At 36.3% G+C, this 19,726-nt stretch overlaps 1 protein-coding gene across 8 annotated transcripts; it reads right to left on the reverse strand.

The window, feature by feature from the left end:
• Positions 1 to 148: 148 nt before the first annotated feature.
• On the reverse strand, positions 149 to 19,684 carry LOC117548191 (inter-alpha-trypsin inhibitor heavy chain H3-like). Of its 8 annotated transcripts, XM_034219293.1 has the most exons (30): positions 19,448 to 19,684; positions 16,895 to 17,055; positions 16,659 to 16,763; positions 16,193 to 16,355; positions 15,994 to 16,095; positions 14,250 to 14,378; positions 13,978 to 14,094; positions 13,652 to 13,820; positions 13,458 to 13,568; positions 12,940 to 13,121; positions 12,632 to 12,811; positions 12,408 to 12,529; positions 11,070 to 11,263; positions 10,570 to 10,593; positions 10,276 to 10,296; positions 9,596 to 9,616; positions 9,426 to 9,437; positions 7,931 to 7,939; positions 7,376 to 7,450; positions 7,106 to 7,114; positions 6,942 to 6,968; positions 5,818 to 5,886; positions 5,418 to 5,483; positions 3,562 to 3,630; positions 2,937 to 2,990; positions 2,541 to 2,648; positions 893 to 1,061; positions 615 to 760; positions 441 to 522; positions 149 to 345 (listed from the first exon to the last, which is right to left on the reverse strand). In XM_034219293.1, the coding sequence occupies exons 1-30, from the start codon at positions 19,517 to 19,519 to the stop codon at positions 240 to 242; spliced, it is 2,874 nt and encodes a 957-aa protein (XP_034075184.1). In that variant the 5' UTR covers positions 19,520 to 19,684; the 3' UTR covers positions 149 to 239. The 8 variants fall into 8 exon arrangements, with proteins under 8 accessions (XP_034075184.1, XP_034075185.1, XP_034075186.1 ...); XM_034219294.1 differs by lacking the exon at positions 6,942 to 6,968; XM_034219295.1 differs by lacking the exon at positions 5,418 to 5,483.
• Positions 19,685 to 19,726: the final 42 nt, after the last annotated feature.

A 19,726-nucleotide genomic window follows, 5' to 3' on the forward strand; every position in this document is an offset into this window, starting at 1 on the left:
GAATTGAGAGCTGCAGGAGAAATGTCACGATATGTTCTTGATTTAAATGTTTTAAGAAATACATTTGAATTTCAAAATATTAGTCAAACCATTGATACCATAAATTCTAGATAAATATCATCTAATTAAGTTCATAAACAACAACCAATGAGCTTGGATAATATTTATTTGATTATCTTAGCTAAAGCTAGAAAGTATTTTTCCCCGATTAATCTGTTTGTGTTTGAATAATTTTCCTTTCAAACTATGAAGGCCTCCAGGCGTCTCTGCAGGGCAGAGTCGGCCGACAGGAGCCAGCAGTCCAGTGTCAGGGGGGGGGAAATACTGTAGTCAGCAGCATTGTCCCTGGAAAACAAAGACAAAAATAGTCATATACTTGTAATAATAATAATACTGATAGATAGATAGATAGCTTTTTATTAAAACCAACTAAAATATACCTGGTAACGTCATTCTCCTGGTCTTTGATCCTAAGTTTTGTGGTGGGAGTTTGTGGCACCTCCTCATAAACTGGATTCAGAGCTGGACACAGAGTGCAAACAATTAGGGAAGATAGCTGGCCTTCAAGGACACATTGCAGCAAATCATACAAAAATGTCATAATTTGTACCCACCTAAAATTCCTTCAGCGCTGTCCGATGACTGCTGTCTTAAAACGGGCCAGAGGAATGATTGAGCGTCCTTTCCCTGAATTAAGATGACCAAGTGTGTGTCCCCACCAGCAACATCGATGTCCTTGTCCCGCCTAATAATTGTCCAACTAGAAAAAACATGCAGCTTGTCTTAATTTCTTTCAGACTTGTTTTGCATGGAAAAGTTTAATATTTAAGGAAATATGTTGAAATATGAAAAACAAGAAGGCAAGATTCCTGCCATTACTACGTAGAGTCACCTTCCAGCTGTGATGGGATCCTGTCCAGTGTGGTGTGTCATTCTCGATCCCTCTATCACGGTGATTTTATTGACTTCAACATCAACATACAGGTCAGCGTTGAGCTGGATGACAATCCTTGTGAAGCCTCCATTCGTTACTGAATCAAGCTCGCCGTGTACAGACAGCTCTGATACAAAAGAGAAACAATTTAACTCAACTCAATATCACACTGTTATCCTTACTGTACACATATCTTTCACTTTAGTAAAAGTACCAGTACATTAATGTCATTATTGTTTTCATATCAATAAAGTGAGGTACAATATATGCTACCCAAATGTGGGAAAGAAGTATAAAGTCACATTAAATGGAAATACTCAAGTAAAGTACATGTACCTTAAACATGTACTTAACCCTTAGATGCACGAGTGACTGGACCCTACACTCTTCCATAAGTGGGTCAAAAAGGACCTGTATTAGAATAATATGTGTTTTTATGCAATTTTTGTCATTTTGGTTAAGAAAAATCACTTGTATAATATTTAGTATTATATTTTGGTTCACACTAGAAATATTTTATATTTAATTTTTCACTATTTATAATTTTAGAAAAAAAAATTACATTTTGAAAGAAAAAAGAAATTCCATAGAAAATGCATGCGGGTCATTTTTGACCCACTTATGGAAGCTTGGGGTAGTAATACAAAAACTACGATTTCTTAAAATGTATAACATTTAAATTAAAAATTTGAATGGCATGATATCCAAAACATGTTTTTTGAGGAATAGCTGGAATATGAAATGATAAAAAAATGGAATTACAAAGATACTCTAAGAAAACCACTTATGCATCTAATGGTTAAGTAAAGTACTTGAGTCAATGTACTTAGACTTTCCACCACTGCTAAATTGACTTGACTTTAAGTATCAAAAGTAATACACTGTACTGCAGCCCAGTGGTACTCCCTGGGGCCAAAAGATGTTGTGAGACATTTATATTTAAATGAAGTAACCAGAGGTGGGAAGTAACTATACATTTACTCAAGTACTATACTTAGGTACAATTTAGAGAAACTTGTACTTTACTTGAGTATTTCCATTTTTTGCTACTTTGTACTTCTACTTCTGTTTTTTTACTCCACTACATTAATGTCATACCTTTAGTTACTTTGCAGATCTGGATTAATGATGTGAAATATTATCAACTCTTAAATCAGACTTTAGTGACACCTGGAGTAAATTCACAAGCTACCCTGCAGTATACAAAGTCATTCAAACTAGCTGCACCTTTACCAGCTTTGATAACACTTTTATAATTATAATCAAAACATATCATATATATTATTCTGAAATGGACCACTTGAGTAACATTTTGAATTTAACTTGTAACAGAGTATTCCTACACTCAGATAGTAGTACTCAGATCTTGTACTTGAGTAAAAGTAGAAGTACCACTACAGTACTTGAGTGAATGTACTTTGTTACTTCCCACCACTGCAAACTAAGGGTGATCATGGGTTACACTATACACACAAAAGGAGGAGAAAGAAATAAGTATTTTCTTTTACACATAGGGAGAAAAAAAGCAAACTAATAGAGGTTTACGATTAGGCTTTTAAAGATATGTAAGTGAAATAGTGAAGGCACAGAGAGGAGCTTTACTGACCGCTGGTGGGATGGTGAAGTAGTTTAAGGCGAACGTCTCCAGTGACATCAAAGCAGAGTGGAATTGACTGATTCTCAGTTTTTAGCAGAAACCGATGGGAAACAGGAACTAAAGAATAATAAAGGATAAGGAGAGTCACACAGTTGAAGGAAACACTTGTCGTGAGAGTAAATATGATGCCCTGAATTATAAACTCATTCATAATGATTGTCCAAATATGACATGTGGTGATCAGTACACTTTTGAGAGAAGGTAAATACAGCTGTGGCTGTGAAGCACTGACTTTTAGCACTTATTTTACACATATTGAAACATTCCAGTGTAAACCAAATTATCTTAGTTAACTATTTTGTAATTATATACATTATTATGAATAACATCTATGAGAAACTCAACTGTTATCTGTTGCCGGCACAATGGTGGCATGAACTTGAGTAGGTGCTACATCAACTGTAAATGACATTTAAACAAAGTCAGTTACATATATTCACATTACACACATGTATAGAAATGGTGTAAATCTAACAGAAAAAGCATTAATCGATACACGCATTCTGACACATAACCTCAGCCTTAAAACAAACCACTGCATAAACACATCATATTAATCTTGACCTTAATCTAACACAGAACACACACACACACACACACACACACACACACACACACACACACACACACACACACACACACACACACACACACACACACACACACACACACACACACACACACACACACACACACACACACACACACACACACACACACCACACACACACACACACACACACTCTACAACCAACCAAACAACAAACATCTGAATAAACACATTGTCCAGCCTGTGTGAAGCTGACATGAAACAACATACAGCATACATTCTGAGAAAATCGTCTCATTCCATGCCTGTGTTTAACCAAAATGAGCAGAAAAACTCTGGTAATGCACTGCCTGAAGGATTTTTAGGGTGGTTGTACAAAACGCAAAGGATGGATCAGAATTGGAACAAAGAAAAGTTTACCTTGAGCATGAAACCCTAACCCTAACCCAACCAAAGGAACAGTATGGTCGTGTTGTGTCATTGTTGGATCTGTTGAACGAACAGTAAAGACATTTTTGAATTGAACATATTTAGTTGGATTATAACACAGTACATTAAGGAAGAACTGCTAATTAACTAGTAGAACACATCCATCAAGGCCAGGTGAGATACATAAAACCCCCACCATGTTTATGGCCGGCCATCAGCTAAGATAAGACATCCTTGTATGACCTCACTGCTACAACATTTACTCATTACACTGATGAACCTTTGTCCTAAATATATAAATAAATAGACCTTGCCCTGGTCCTAGTTCCACACATTGGGGAGTCATAGGAAAAAGGGACAATATCATGAAAATGTGATACAGTAATTATTTTTTCTCTTAAATAATCAAGATTTGATAAATAAGCACCCAGCTGTACCCACCACTCGCAGCATAATTGAAAACAATTAAAATAACTAAATGTACTCATCGTGTCTAATCTGAAATGTATGCAGTATATGAAATTGAAATTATTATTATTAAACAATTGTGTATGTAACAATGCTGAAGATGTGTACCTGTACCTTGTTTATAGGAAAAGGATGATTACACTTATTTATGATGCAGTTGTTCAAAAACTTTGAAATGGTGATGATTTGTAAATTAGCTTGCATCCTCCCAAATGTGTCGTAAACAGTACGTTTAGATAAACTGAAAATGAAACTGGATGTTCATATATTGTGGCTCAACTTTAATAAGCAGAAATATGAAAATGTGTAGCAAGTATTTCTCATGTAACTTTTTGATTGTTACCAAAAATGTATGAAAACGAGTATAAAATATAAGACATTATTAATTAATCAATACAAATCACGATGCGGCTGTTAATTTATTTGGAAAGAAAAAAAACATGCACCTTCCTCCACCCTCAGTTTTTGATATTCATCAAGTAAACCATTTTTAACCATTCAACATGTATTGTGAAGAATCTGAATATTTGCAAATAGAGATAATTGATGCTGCAGGTTATATTATATGAGCTATACATAATTATTTACAATAAATGATTAGTGTACACACACACACACACACACACACACACACACACACACACACACACACACACACACACACACACACACACACACACACACACACACACACACACACACACACAGTAACGATAAAATGTGTAGATTCAAACCGTTTTCAAACACAAGTAATGTGACCTGAATTTGGTGTAAAGTTTATACCAAGGTGCATAACAGAGGTCATTCATTTGTTTGATATATCCTCCTATAATGTGTTGTCTTTCTTCACTCTTTGTTTTATGGGGCGAAGCCTGCGAGCTAGTTCAGGCAGTCAACTCGAGCACTTATGCTGCATTCATACATAACGCCCCCTTGCCACTCTACAACCAACCAAACAGAGTCTCCTTATGCCGCTCTATTTAACCTGCCAGATATCTCTATGCATTGCTAGCTGCAGCTACTTCCACGTCGCTGCTGCTTGCCTGCCCCACCACCACCCCAGCTTCTACCTGTAGGCTCGGGGTTAGTTATTTAATCATCACTCATCGTGCTATGTATGTCTGTGGAGTGATGAGGCCGAGCCTAGACGCCAAACTCAACTATATGCTGCTTCTAATAAACATGTTAAAGAAGTACGTGAGTTGTCTGACTGAACTGATGCAAATGCTGTGATGGTTTTCAGCAGCTGACTTTGACATGTTTGTCTCAGTCTCACATGATTTGAAGAACATTGTAGCAAAAAAACATTTGTTTAAACAAGTGACATGTAATGTTTTCATATCAATTCTACCATGAATGATATATTTGAGAAACTCAGCTGTTAGGTGATAGCATGGTAGCCTCTTCAAGATCTTCAATATCGGAGGTACCAAGTGAATCCATATCTAAATAAAATCAATTTAAACAAATTCAGTTACATATCGATGTGTGACAATTTTAAGGATGTTAATTGAAGAGAAAAGTGGGTTAATTGACACCCCTAATCTGACACCCAACATCAGCCTCAAAACAAACATCTGAATAAACACATTGTCCAGCCTGTGTGAAGCTGACATGAAACAACATACAGCATACATTCTGAGAAAATCGTCTCATTCCATGCCTGTGTTTAACCAAAATGAGCAGAAAAACTCTGGTAATGCACTGCCTGAAGGATTTTTAGGGTGGTTGTACAAAACGCAAAGGATGGATCAGAATTGGAACAAAGAAAAAGTTTACCTTGAGCATGAAACCCTAACCCTAACCCAACCAAAGGAACAGTATGGCCGCGTTGTGTCATTGTTGGATCTGTTGAACGAACAGTAAAGACATTTTTGAATTGAACATATTTAGTTGGATTATAACACAGTACATTAAGGAAGAACTGCTAATTAACTAGTAGAACACATCCATCAAGGCCAGGTGAGATACATAAAACCCCCACCATGTTTATGGCCGGCCATCAGCTAAGATAAGACATCCTTGTATGACCTCACTGCTACAACATTTACTCATTACACTGATGAACCTTTGTCATAAATATATAAATAAATAGACCTTGCCCTGGTCCTAGTTCCACACATTGGGGAGTCATAGGAAAAAGGGACAATATCATGAAAATGTGATACAGTAATTATTTTTTCTCTTAAATAATCAAGATTTGATAAATAAGCACCCAGCTGTACCCACCACTCGCAGCATAATTAAAAACAATTAAAATAACTAAATGTACTCATCGTGTCTAATCTGAAATGTATGCAGTATATGAAATTGAAATTATTATTATTAAACAATTGTGTATGTAACAATGCTGAAGATGTGTACCTGTACCTTGTTTATAGGAAAAGGATGATTACACTTATTTATGATGCAGTTGTTCAAAAACTTTGAAATGGTGATGATTTGTAAATTAGCTTGCATCCTCCCAAATGTGTCGTAAACAGTACGTTTAGATAAACTGAAAATGAAACTGGATGTTCATATATTGTGGCTCAACTTTAATAAGCAGAAATATGAAAATGTGTAGCAACTATTTCTCATGTAACTTTTTGATTGTTACCAAAAATGTATGAAAACGAGTATAAAATATAAGACATTATTAATTAATCAATACAAATCACGATGCGGCTGTTAATTTATTTGGAAAGAAAAAAAACATGCACCTTCCTCCACCCTTAGTTTTTGATATTCATCAAGTAAACCATTTTTAACCATTCAACATGTATTGTGAAGAATCTGAATATTTGCAAATAGAGATAATTGATGCTGCAGGTTATATTATATGAGCTATACATAATTATTTACAATAAATGATTAGTGTATCTTTCATGTCAGAAAAGGGCAGATGTGTAACTACATCTTACCTGATTGAGTAGAGAATACTGAGAATACTGTTAAACAGAAAAAGTTATGATGCAATTTACAATACAGCTGTTAATTTACTTTGAAATACTTAAGTATTCACCCTCAGTTTTTTATATATATTTTGTATAAATACACCAGAGCAGTGCAGACGTTCATGTCTTACCTCTCCCAGCTGTTAAAAGGAAAATATGATAAAGAAAAAGTTATTATACAAATTCAAAACAGCTGTTAATTAACTTTGAAATAGTCAAGCATGCATCTCCCTCCACCTCCCTCAGATTTTGTTTTACAAAACATTAACTAGTGTGTCTATTGAGTTTTTTTAACATGATTGAGAATTTATGCTTTTTTCATACAATGACAGCTATTTATAATTATAATAATTATAAGGAAATAAGGTGTCCATCATGTCAGAGCAGTGCAGATGTCTTACCTCGCCCAGCATTTAACTTTGTAAGCCTTGAGCCTGAGTCTGATGCTGAGCCTGATGCTGAGCCTAAGCCTAAACCTGTCAAGGAAAAAAAGATGATAAAGAAAAAGTTATTATACAAATTCAATACAGCTGTTAATTAATTTTGAAATAGTCAAGCATGCATCTCCCTCCACCTTCAGTTTTTGTTTTACAAAAAATGAACTAGTGTTTCTAGTTGATTTTTTAGCATAATGTTAAAGAAATAATCATGATTGAGAATTGATTCATGTTGCACAACGACAGCGGTTTATAATTATAATAATGAAAAGGAAATAATGATCTATCATGTCAGACCAGTGCAGATGCACATTCAAATCTTATTATAAAATTGATGATACTATTATAAAGGAAAATATTATAAAGTTATTATACAAATTCAAAACAGCTGTTAATTAACTTTGAAAAAGTCAAGCATGCATCTCCCTCCATCTTCAGTTTTACAAAACATTAACTATTGTTTCTACTATTATAAGGTAATAGTGTCATGTCAGAAAAATGCATATGTTTATATCTTACCTCGTCCATCTGTTTAAAAGGAACAAATTATAAAGATAAAGTTATTTCACAAATTACAAAACAGCTGTTAATTTACTTTGAAATACTCAAGCATGTACATCCCACAGAGTTTTTAATATTCATCAAATAAACCAGAGTTTTTCTGCTCAGTTTTTTTAGTTTTAGTTTAAAAATGTTTACTAATTAAAAAGAATGTATGCTCTGTGTACGTTATATAATAATATTAACATTGAAATCAAATCAGGTCAGAGTAGTTCAAATGCTTTCTTACAGTCCATCCAACCATAGCCTAGAGTCTGGGTGTCATCCTCGACGGCACACTTTCATTCAAATCTCACATCAGTAATATCACTCGGTCTGCCTATTTCCATCTACGCAACATCAACCGCCTCCGGCCGTCCCTTAACCCTAAGACCACCGCCATTCTTGTTCACACCCCTCGTCACTTCCCGCATCGACTACTGCAACTCCCTTCTCTTTGGTCTCCCTCTCAAATCCATCCACAGACTTCAACTGGTTCAGAACTCTGCCGCCCGCATCATCACCGTCCAGAACCCCCTCCATTAACCACATCACTCCTGTTCTTCAGCAACTTCACTGGCTCCCCGTCAAATCCCGTATCGTTTTTAAGATTCTGCTCCTCGCCTTTAAGGCCATCCATAACCTCACTCCTCTGTACCTCTCCGACCTCCTGCACATCAACACACCCATCCGCACACTCAGATCTTCTGCTTCCCTCAGCCTCACTGCACCCCCCTTCCGTTTAACCACCATGGGGTCTAGAGCCTTCAGCCGCTCTGCACCCCGCCTCTGGAACTCCCTCCCACCTGACATCCGCAACACTGACTCTCTCCCCATTTTCAAATCACGCCTCAAAACATATCTCTTCACACTCGCTTATCCACCCTGATCATTATCCATCACACATCCTCTGTTTTATTTATTTGATTTGTTGCATTGTCTTGTTTATGTTTCTTATGCTGGTGTTAGGTATTGTGTATCTTGTTTTTTATGTGTTTGTACGGCGACCTTGAGAGCCTTGAAAGGCGCCTATATAAAATAAATGAATTATTATTATAGCCATCCGCTAAAAAGGTGATAAAGAAAAAGTTATGATACAAATTACAAAATAGCTGTTAATTGATGTAAACTGTATATCATTATATTAATAATAATTCATGTCAGAACAGTGCAAATGAGTTCTGACGTGACAGACCAGGGTATGCTGTGAAAAAATACAAGATGATACAAATGAAGTTATGATACCAAACTAGTATACAGCTGATCTTTAAAACACTAAAGCATGCATCCTCCTCCACCCTCAGTTCTTGACATCAAATGAACTACAGTGCTTCTTCACATTTTTAACATAATGAAAAAAAAACATTTTGTCGGGTTTAAAAATGTATGCTGTATTCATGTTATGTCATATTTTCATAATTGTATTGATTAATAATGAATAGTGTTAGAATGAAAAGGTGAAATTGTATCTTACATGCCGGGGTTCCTGTCGAAAAGAAAGAAATGATAAAGTGAAGCAAATGTTCAGTTGTTAGTTTACTTTGGCATCTGTTTCTTGTTCATTTTTTGGTCGTGATTTCTTTTTTTCTAAAGCTTATTTAGAATGTGAAAGTGTGCAGTATATTATGAATTGGTCCAAATTACCTGGTAAACCTTGTCGTGCTCCTAAAAAGAAAAAGATGATAACATCAATTCTCAAAAACAATTGTTAATGTCATTTGAAATATTCTTGCTTTGTAGATACGTTTTCAGTTTCCTGCTTTGTCAGTTTTCAATATATTACATTACATTACATTGCATTTAGCTGACGCTTTTATCCAAAGCGACTTACAATAAGTACATTCGACCAGGAAGACACAACCTTGAAGTAAACAGAATCATATAAGTACATCAGGTTTCATAGAGCCAAACATTTCAAGTGCTACTCAACTGGCTTTAGGTAAGCCAGTCCTTTATTAGTATATAAGTGCTTTGTTAATAATTCTATCGCTCGAAGTGGAGTCGAAAGAGATGAGTTTTCATATATAGTAAACAACAACATTTTATTAAGTAAACAACATATTAGTCTGCAAATAATCAGTAGATTTACTCTTAAGACAAAATGTATATTATTCATGGGGGTCTTGTCAAAAAGAAAGAAATGATAAAGTGAAGGAAATATTCAGTTGTTAGTTTACTTTGAAAACGGACACTAATTGTTTTAAAATATTGTCAAGATTAGCATCTGTTTCTTGCTCATTTTTTGGATGTGATTATTCCTTTTCTAAAGCTTATTTATGCGAACGTGTATGAAGTACAGTATATTATTAATTGGTCCAAATTACCTGGTGAAGCTTGTCGTGCTCCTAAAAAGAAAAAGATGATAACATAAATTCTTAAAAACATTTGTAAACTTAATTTGAAATATTCTTGCTTTGTAGATACGTTATCAGTTTCCTGCTTTGTCAGTTTTTAATATATAGTAAACAACAACATTTTATTCAGTAAATAACATATTAGTCTGCAAATAATCAGTAGATTTACTCTTAAGACAAAATGTATGTTATTCATTAAAATACATCAAATTGTTAATTAATCAATATTGTTTCTATTATGTCCAATTCAGATGTATGTCTTACCAAATGTATGCATCACAGTGCCCGCTGTAAAGACAAAAAACAATGACAAAATAAACATTTGTTGGATGTTAACAAATGAGCTTGCATTGCTGCAAAATTGTCATGTCAGGGATCCTCATATCAAAACCATTATAAATCACTTAAATCATCTCTTCTGTTGCAATACACTAGTATAAACAATCAATGGTAATATTAAATTACCTGAATAAGAAACACATTTACCAACCTTTACGTTAATCAAATAAATAAATGATGGTGGATTATTTTAACAAAAAATGTATGTCCAGTTCTTTAAATTATATCTATCAATGGCATGCAAGCGCTACACCTGCCAATAAGGAATCCTTATCAAATCTAGTAACTGTATTTATACATAGTGAATACACCACCTTTTATCAAATCATGCTGTTTAGACTGACTATTTAAAAAATTGCTCTGAGAACGAAGTCTTGACACTGGATTTTGCATCGTGTTTGCTTTATTCACATTGGGTTGCTTACAATAAGCTATATTTTGATGCCTTGACCCTGTCTGTGGGGCTTCTCCTTCCTTGGGTTTATGGAGTACTTCGGTCTCCCCTCCCTCAGGCTTGGTGACCACCATGGATGTGAGTGGAGTTACAAAGCTGTACTTCAGCGACAGCTCCAAGGCCTCTCTCTTCACGTTCTCCTTCTCAGCTCCAGATAACAGCAGCCTGTGTCACAAATTGTGTTTACACATGTGAGTTGGCATGAGTATGATTATTGTAAATGAAGTAACAAAGTTGCCTTAATTAAAAAGAATAACATCATTAATTCAATAATATTATAATCTTTAAAATATGGCATGATTTAATACAGTTATTTGTATATGTTACACCAATATGCGTGAGTGTTTGTTGTTTGTTGTGCCTAGTGTTTTGTTGATGCAATGGACAACTCAACGTGGGTTGATGTATTTTATGGAAGCTCTGCTGCAGTCCGTGACAAAGTTATTCAGAAAAGGAACTTTAAAGATGAATCTCCTTTCACAACAAGCGGCCAATGAGCTATTTGTTTTATGCTTTCATTCATATTTTGTCATGTGTAGCACACTATGCTAATGTGTTTGGCTATGTATATGTGTTATTCGTTGTTGTAGTTCTCACGGCGTAACGGAAGAAGGGAGGCTACAAGATTAAATGCCAAGAATAAACGCCCATTTCAAAGAACCGACCTGTGTCTGTGTAGTGAAGAGAGCTACAATTACTATAACTTTATGTTTTGCTAATGTTGTTGTTTTTTGCCTTCACCTACAAGTAATGTTCCCACATACATTTTACCACCGTTTTAGTCAACTTTTTTCTTTCTGCAACAAGTGCTGAAAAGATTTTTGATGATAGTTGATCAATCATGTCAGTGTTAGCATTAATGTAAAGGAGCTATATGTTCATCGTAATTTCTTTCCACTGCAATCGACTAGAAATGAGAAGTATTTTTCGTTTACTTTACCTGTGGTATCAATAATTAATATACCGTGTATTTTTAAGTTAAAATATTACAAGTTACATGTTTGCCTTGTCTTTGTGGCCCACCTATGTACTGTTAGTATATGTATAAACACAGACTGTTACATTATTGTTTTCAAGTTGGATATTTATATGAGGTAAAGCAAAATGTCTAATTAAATTTACTGCTGCTCGTTTTCCGTTGTATTGTTAATTTTATTTGTGTTTACTCTGATATATACTTTGCATTTGAGTTTTGAAGTTTAATGTATGGACTGGGCACAGCTGCAAATGAATTGCAAGTAGATAAATACATTTGTCTGAATCTAAGGAGGAGGCAGCAAGAAAAAATGATGGTCGACATGACACTCACTCTTTCTTCAGAAGCTGTTTGACCGTGAGATAGGCCCAAACCCTCTGGATGTGGTCGGCAGACTCTGTTCCAGTGGACTCCACGGTGCCGTTGGGGTTAGAAAACGTCATCTTTTTACTGCTCTGTCATAGTCCAAATGAAGTAATATGTCAGCATATACACAGGAACCTTTCAACAACCTTTCAGAAGATTACAGATGGTGTGCAGTGCGAAGCAATTCTTACTGAAATTGCGATGACTTGTGGAGTGAAGGTTCCAATGTCGTTGTCAGTGATCTTACCGGCCACCACAATCTCTGATCCGTTATAATACTGGCTGAATTCAGTCTGCGTCAGATTGGTGCCACCATTATAGCTCATAGTCACATCGATCAAAAGAGGAGTGGCCACCTCTTCGTAGAAACCCTGTTGACATGCAGTATGTACAATGTATAAATGTGTAATTCTCCACATCCAACCGTTATCATTTTCTCTATGGAAATGCATCAAATAACATTGTCACATTTACAATAAGAGCAACTGATCGCAAATACCTTCAGCTGTAAATCAGCATCAGAGTCTTCATAAATCCGTCGTGCCACACCATTGTTCTGCAGCGACATCTTCTCAAGGAACTCAAAATTTACATCAAAACCAAAACCGAGACAGTAGAGTGGGAATTTGTCCGCAATAGCCACCCTGACATTTGACTGGATTTCTTCAAGATTTGTCACCCCTGCAAAGACAAAGGACATTCGGCTAAATAAGACCAATCCACTCAGACGTTCCAATCCAACAACTATCCTGTGACTAGTCAAAGTTATCGATGGTGAGGGTGCACATTTCTTAAAGCTAATTGATAATAAACTTGACTTGCTATTTGTGTTTTAATTTCCATGATGTTCAATATCCCACAAGAGTAGGTCATAGCTTGGTGATAGGAGAGGATATGGAGAAAATGACTGCAGGGGAATCATTTTTAAAATGATGGACTGTGTCACATGGGACATGGGTCCTTATAAAACATGTTTGAAGTATTTGCTTGTGTTTATGTGCAAGAATGTGCAAGAACCGGTTGTTGGGTCTCCATCAGTGAGAAGAATGAGGATGGATGCTGAATCTTCTCTCGGATGTGCGTTGAGCATACTGGCTCCTTCCAACACTGCACTGTTGATGTTTGTGGCTAAAAAAACAAACAATTGTATCACAACCGTTCTGCTGGGATATGTTTTCATCCCTTCATAACATTTTAACTAAAATCCTTACATCCACTTTCTCTAATATCTTCTGAAAATATTTTGGCACTCTCCAGGTTTCGCTGGTTGGCTTGAACAAGTTCTCGTTTCCAGTAAGAAATGCTGCCATCAAAAGTGATAAGACCAAAGTGGTCATCCTCTGACAGGTCGTTCAAGATGTGGATTAAGGCTAACCGGGTCTGTGCAAAAAACATAATTGACAGATCAAGACTTTTATTCAAGTATAAAACTATGTAATATGTTGTGTTTCATTTGTGTCTATATGTATATAATAAAGAGTTATGTCTTACTGATATGAGCAATATGTCACAAACTCACATTCTTCAATTACTTTACCTGACGAATTTTTTTGCCGTGCATTGAGCCACTTCGATCGATCAAGAAGACAACGTTTTTTGATATGGGGGTAAGACTAGATGGGGCAAAGTGATGAACAAAGTACCCGGCTGAAGTCTTGGGGGAGGAAAGAAGAAAGTTTGATTGTGATAAAATATTGTTGAACCAACAGGGGATGGTAAAATATTTTTTTATTTCAGTATGTATAGTGGTTTTCAAAAAATAAATAATAGACCATTTAAAGTTTTCCAGAACGTGAACTATTGCTTTACCTTAATGTCTCCCAGTCCACTGTCCCTATTGACATCGTAAACAATAACCAGATCTCCATTCATTCCCTGCTCTCCACAGCTGGTACACGTTTTCTGTTGGTCTTCTGTTGGGTAGAAGTTCACCCACACCTGGAAACAGGAAGGAGAAGGTTTTTACAGACTTTTTATTGACACAGAAGTTGATGAGCAGGTTTTATTCTTCAAAAAATCCTCTACCTCTTGTTAAATGTGATAAGACTGAAATCTAATCACTGCATCACACTACTGGAACAACAATATGCAGTTTAAGGCGAGACACGGCAGGCAAAAACATCGTTTTTCAAGTAGCCTACTGGTCAATTTTGAGATTTTGTGCTATTTTGATTCCATAACATGTTTTCTTTCAGGCTTTTGGAAGGAAAACGTACAAAATACACATTTAAGTGTTTATTTTACTATAGTTTGTCTATTTGCGTCTGGAGATTTCTCCTAAATTCACCAAAAGTTAGCATTCTAACGTAACATAAAGTACCGCGACCGCTGTGTGCACCATGTCATCAGAGATATCGTTAAAAAGCTGTGTCTCTCCTGCACAATCTCATCGGATCCAAATATGGTCATTTCCTTTGTATCAGCAACCAATCGTGAAAGCACAAAGGGGTCTTAAACCAAGAAACGAAATCTCATTGGCTGGTGTCAATTTCTGACAACGTGATTCGTTCAGATGCGTCACGTGGTGTGCTAAAACACTTCCTGGTTAGCTTTCCGCTAGAAATTGAAATCTCAAAATGACAAAAGAACGGCGAAAAAAACGTTCACAGAGAAGACGACAACAATTGTCACTTGTACGAAGCAAGGTTATACAAAAAACAAATGACCCCGAACATGAAATACCTTCACGGAGTGCGCCGATGCGCAAGCTGTCATCCAAAGAACAGGAGGGTTTAGCTAGCGCCTCACTGCAATCTTTAAAGGTCGTTTTCTCAAAATGAGTTTTTTCTCCTACTCTGAGTTTGAAATTTCAACTTCAGTAGCACGTACATACACCAAACCTTCCAGTTATATTCCTATCAATATCATGAAGGCTTTTACAGAAGGGTTTGTTCTTATATCATTGATTCATAGCCTGAATTATACAACACTGTATACCTAAAAACATGGCGAAAATTGATATTTTAGGGCTGTTGACAGTATTTTCTAATTTATGGAGTGATAAAAAGAGATATCCAATATTCCTTTTGTAAAAGCCTTAAATACTAATATGACTACAACATGAAACAAGAATTTTGAACCTGGCTTTATCCAAAGTTCAGATTTCGATTCCTGAAATGTCTTAAAATATGTGCATATTTAATGAGATAATGGATAATTGGCATATTTAAACATGCTATTTCAGAAAACGTGTAATACAAAAAGCAATTGTCTTATTGTAAGTAATTAACTGGAGAAATTTCTAGCTGATACCTTTAAGTTAAACAAATTACCCTATTCACCTGGGGTGTCTCGCCTTAAGATCAAACCAGAAAAAGACAAATGTTGAAAAAGTGCAACAGTAGACCTATAAAAATAGAAAATTATGAGCCATATGACAGAATGTATAATGTACATTGCCATTATATATGTAGCTAAATGGTTAAATATAAATCATAATAAAGTCAAATCTGAGTTAAATACAAAAGTTCTAATCACTGCTAAATCCCATTGGGACATTTAAAGAATGTCCCAAATTGGGATCAATACAGTACTATCTTATCTTATGATGTACCTCATTGTCTGCATGTGTTTTGTTGATGGCATCAGCCAGGGCTAGTCCTCCTTTAACCTCAACGAAATTGATGCCCGATTTCTCGTGAATGTGCACATCAACCTGGCAAAATGAAATACATTAAAATAGTTAGAAGTAGTGAACATGCTAAATGTTTTGCCGCACTATTGTTTTCCAGAATAGATCAAGGGAGACCCACTTTAAAGCTTTTCACAGGCTGCATGGGTCGAGCGTGGATTTGCAGCTCGTACTTTCCAAGCCTGCGTTTCAGCAGCTCCTCATATGTAAGTTCAAAGGTGACCTTTTTGTGAGCAGCCACAGTCACAGAGGTCTTAAATTCCTCCAGGGTCCTCCCTACAGAACTGCAATGAGATGATCAACTTTGCATTAAAACAGTGGTTTCCCCCTCGGTCTTGTGTACAATTTAAACAAAAATAATATGTATAAACCCTAATCACAGGTTATAACATTATTGTGGGTGTAACATTAGATCAACCAAAGGTGAATATTTCCTTCTCAGATTGTTTCATTTGAAAGACTTTACAGCAAAGATGTTTAACACATTTTCATACAAGTCATACAAAAATATGTTTTTTCCGTCGTTCTCGAGAGGACACACATAGGCTACCATCTAAAAGACCTGTCAAAAACGTGATCTGTTGTACCTGACAAGTCCGGCGCTTTGTCCGCGGGACACAGCCTCAGTGTACTGCTGCCTGGCTTTTTCTTTACCTTTCACAACGCCATCGTACACTTGGCCATCAATAAACCTGAAGAAGACCAAGGGAAATGTGTCATTTTTATGCGTAGTACTCTTTAGTAGCCTGAGATTTATTATTTTTATTCTGTGATGTAAAATCATTTCTGTGCAAATTCCTGTAAACATGTTTGCCTAACACACATTCTAAATTTGCTGATGAAGGCGTTCTTGGGAATCCGGACGTGGAACTCTATCTCCTTTGACTCGTCCATACGATTGGCCATGCGGCTCGTGATGACAGTGGTTGCGTAACGACTGGTCACTGTGGAGTTGATGTGAAAGCTGTAGATGTCCCAGTTGTCCTAAACAAATAAAGCAGGAGGAACATTTCAATAAATTGAATGGCTTGGTTAATCATGTTGGCTCAAGACCAGCTGACCAAAGATCAGGTCATGGTGAAAATCTAATAGTTGATGGCATCATAAAAGTCTTGTTGGGCTAACTAACCCGCTCTTATTCTTATTTTGTTTTGTTATTTTGATTACACATCACAACAATCATGAACAACATCAAGGGGTCCATCTTTTGTGCTTAAAATGTGACCCCCAACTGTGTTCACATATTTACTGCCCAACAGTATAAGTAATACACATTCACAGGGCCATCCCTCCCTACAGGCCGATCACGCAGACTGCGTGGGGCCTCACCTTGCGGAGGGGGCCTAATCTTGCGGAGGGAGCCGAAAATGTGGCGCACTTATGCGGCACAATTAGTTTGACGCGGCACGGTTTCGCCGCTGCGAGGCTCCACTAGCAAAATAAAGATAAATATGATATAGGGTGAGTTGCCCTAATGTGGGACACGCCCTAATGTGGGACACCTAAACTCAAATGGGTGTAGGTCTTCCGCAAACAAATGAAAGTCAATGAAACTACGGGATAACACAAGCTGTGATGTCATGCGATCAAAATCACATGACTTCTCAAATGTCCAATCACAGATGAGGGTGGAAAAACCTTCAAACAGGAAGTACCCTGTGTGAAGACCACCCAAAGTGTTTTGACAAATGTAATGTTAAGGTTTTAAATTTCGTATAAATAAAACAATCTTGCAAGTTTTTATCAGGATGTGTTCATGATATGTTTGTTCATCAGAACATATTATAATATGGTGTAAATATACTCTATATTTTTTATTTCAATCAAATGTTCCATCGTCCCACTTTAGGAAACATGTTTCGCAAAGTGGGACAGTATGATTTGCCTAATGTGGGACAGTTCTAAAAGGGGCATGGATTGTGCAAGAGCAATGGTTATTTACAGGGTTTTAGTCTTCTAATGCATTATTTTAGATATTTAAGGTGAAGGGCAAATCATATTAAATAATTGGGGGTATCTGGGGCTTAATTGGGGGTAATTGGGGGGCTCTGTTAACATGGTATGACAAAGTCAGGGATAATGTTAGGGATAAATGTCTGAGTTTAAAAGATGGCAATTAATTTAAGCCCAAATATTCATAGTAATTTAATAAATCCTTCCAACACACGTTGTAAAAAATAGCCTAAGTTAAGAAATCATTCCAATAGGTCAGTAAAAAAAAAAAAAAAAAAAACAGTTTAAAAGGGGAGTGATTAGTCGAATATGTATACATTAAAAAGAAAGAATGCAGACTATAGGTAAGATAAAGATAGGAGAGAGGAGTTTATCAAATATGTTGTATTGGTTGTGAGCATATTCTAATGGTTTTTGGATTATTGTAATACAGTTCTGTTTCATATGAGTGTTGAGAGCTGTATCCATAAATCTCTTAATGTAGCTCTCAAAGTGCACCAGATTTATGCATTTAACTTAAATGTGGTTTGATTAGGACACATCCTGGGGATTTCAGAATGGTACTGGATTTTGATTTATTGTATCGGCTTCATATCGCAATATATTCCCGAAGTCTGAAATGCAAAAAATGTCCCACATTAGGTCAATTCACCCTAGTCAGTAAAATGTATGATCTACAATAAAATATTGATTGAAATTGTGTTACGAAGAAAGGGGTGGTTTGGGTCACGTCAAAAGATGAGTCTCGATTGGGCCAAAGTTGACCCAGAGTCACCCACAACAGTTCAATGCACTGCTGGGGCTTCCCGGACCCGAACACCAAATTATACACTTTTTTTGACAGAGAACTTCAGGTAAAATGGTCAAAATCAGTTTTGCTATGTTAATATAGTTGTTGTGGAGGTCATCATGAAGCCTTTTTCCAATTAAAAAAAACTAGAGAGATATTATACAATTGTTGCTTGAAACGGGTCACGGCAGATCCAAAACACAACACAAGGGTTAAGCACATATCAGAAAAAACTAAAAAGTATGAACAAACTAGAGTCCACATGGATATTGCTATGCGACTTGCCATGTTTGGGAAATTAAACATAGCTGTCCAACTCAATGAAAGCTACAGGAAAAGAGATCAGTAAGCATAATAAGGAGGTTCTTATTCCCTTCTCAAATAATAGACTGTATCAAGTTCTGTGGTGCTTTTGAGCTAGCCCTGCATTGTACTATGATGACATATGTTTTTACTTTGTGTAAACGTTTGCTTACATTTTGGAATAGCCCCCCCCCCCTAGAGAAAAAAACTGCTGCCATTGATTAATTAAATTACAAAAAATCCCTAGATGTTCATACTTAATAGATGTATTCAATAGATTGAGTTTCATTGCAGTGGCATGCTCTGTTCTATTAGGTTTTGTGTCCTCACCTTGTTCGGTTGTGTCGCAGCCAAAGCCAGCAGCAGCCCAAAGAGGGTGATTTGCAGCACAGCTCTCTCCATGATGGCTCCCAGCAGAATGAAATGCTCACAGATCAAACTGTCCTAAATAGACATGGACAACATGATGTGTATACACATTTATTTAAAAGGTCGAACTCCGCTTTCTCTCTCTTGTATCAACATCTCCCACACACAACCCCCCACCCCCACACACACAAACACAAACTGTCCCCTACATTCCATTCCCATACTGCCGGGAATGGGACA

The sequence above is a fragment of the Gymnodraco acuticeps genome, unplaced genomic scaffold (assembly GCF_902827175.1).
Source record: "Gymnodraco acuticeps unplaced genomic scaffold, fGymAcu1.1, whole genome shotgun sequence".
Classification (NCBI taxonomy): domain Eukaryota; kingdom Metazoa; phylum Chordata; class Actinopteri; order Perciformes; family Bathydraconidae; genus Gymnodraco; species Gymnodraco acuticeps.

Excerpts from the sequence above, each read along its gene's own strand:
- LOC117548191 (XM_034219293.1), bottom strand. The coding sequence starts at position 19,519 with ATGGAGAGAGCTGTGCTGCAAATCACCCTCTTTGGGCTGCTGCTGGCT. Across the intron at positions 14,379-15,993 it reads AAACACATGCAGACAATGAG|GTGTGGGTGAACTTCTACCC; the intron begins GTACATCATAAG and ends TCCTGTTTCCAG. Across the intron at positions 13,122-13,457 it reads TGATGGAGACCCAACAACCG|GGGTGACAAATCTTGAAGAA; the intron begins GTTCTTGCACAT and ends TTGTCTTTGCAG.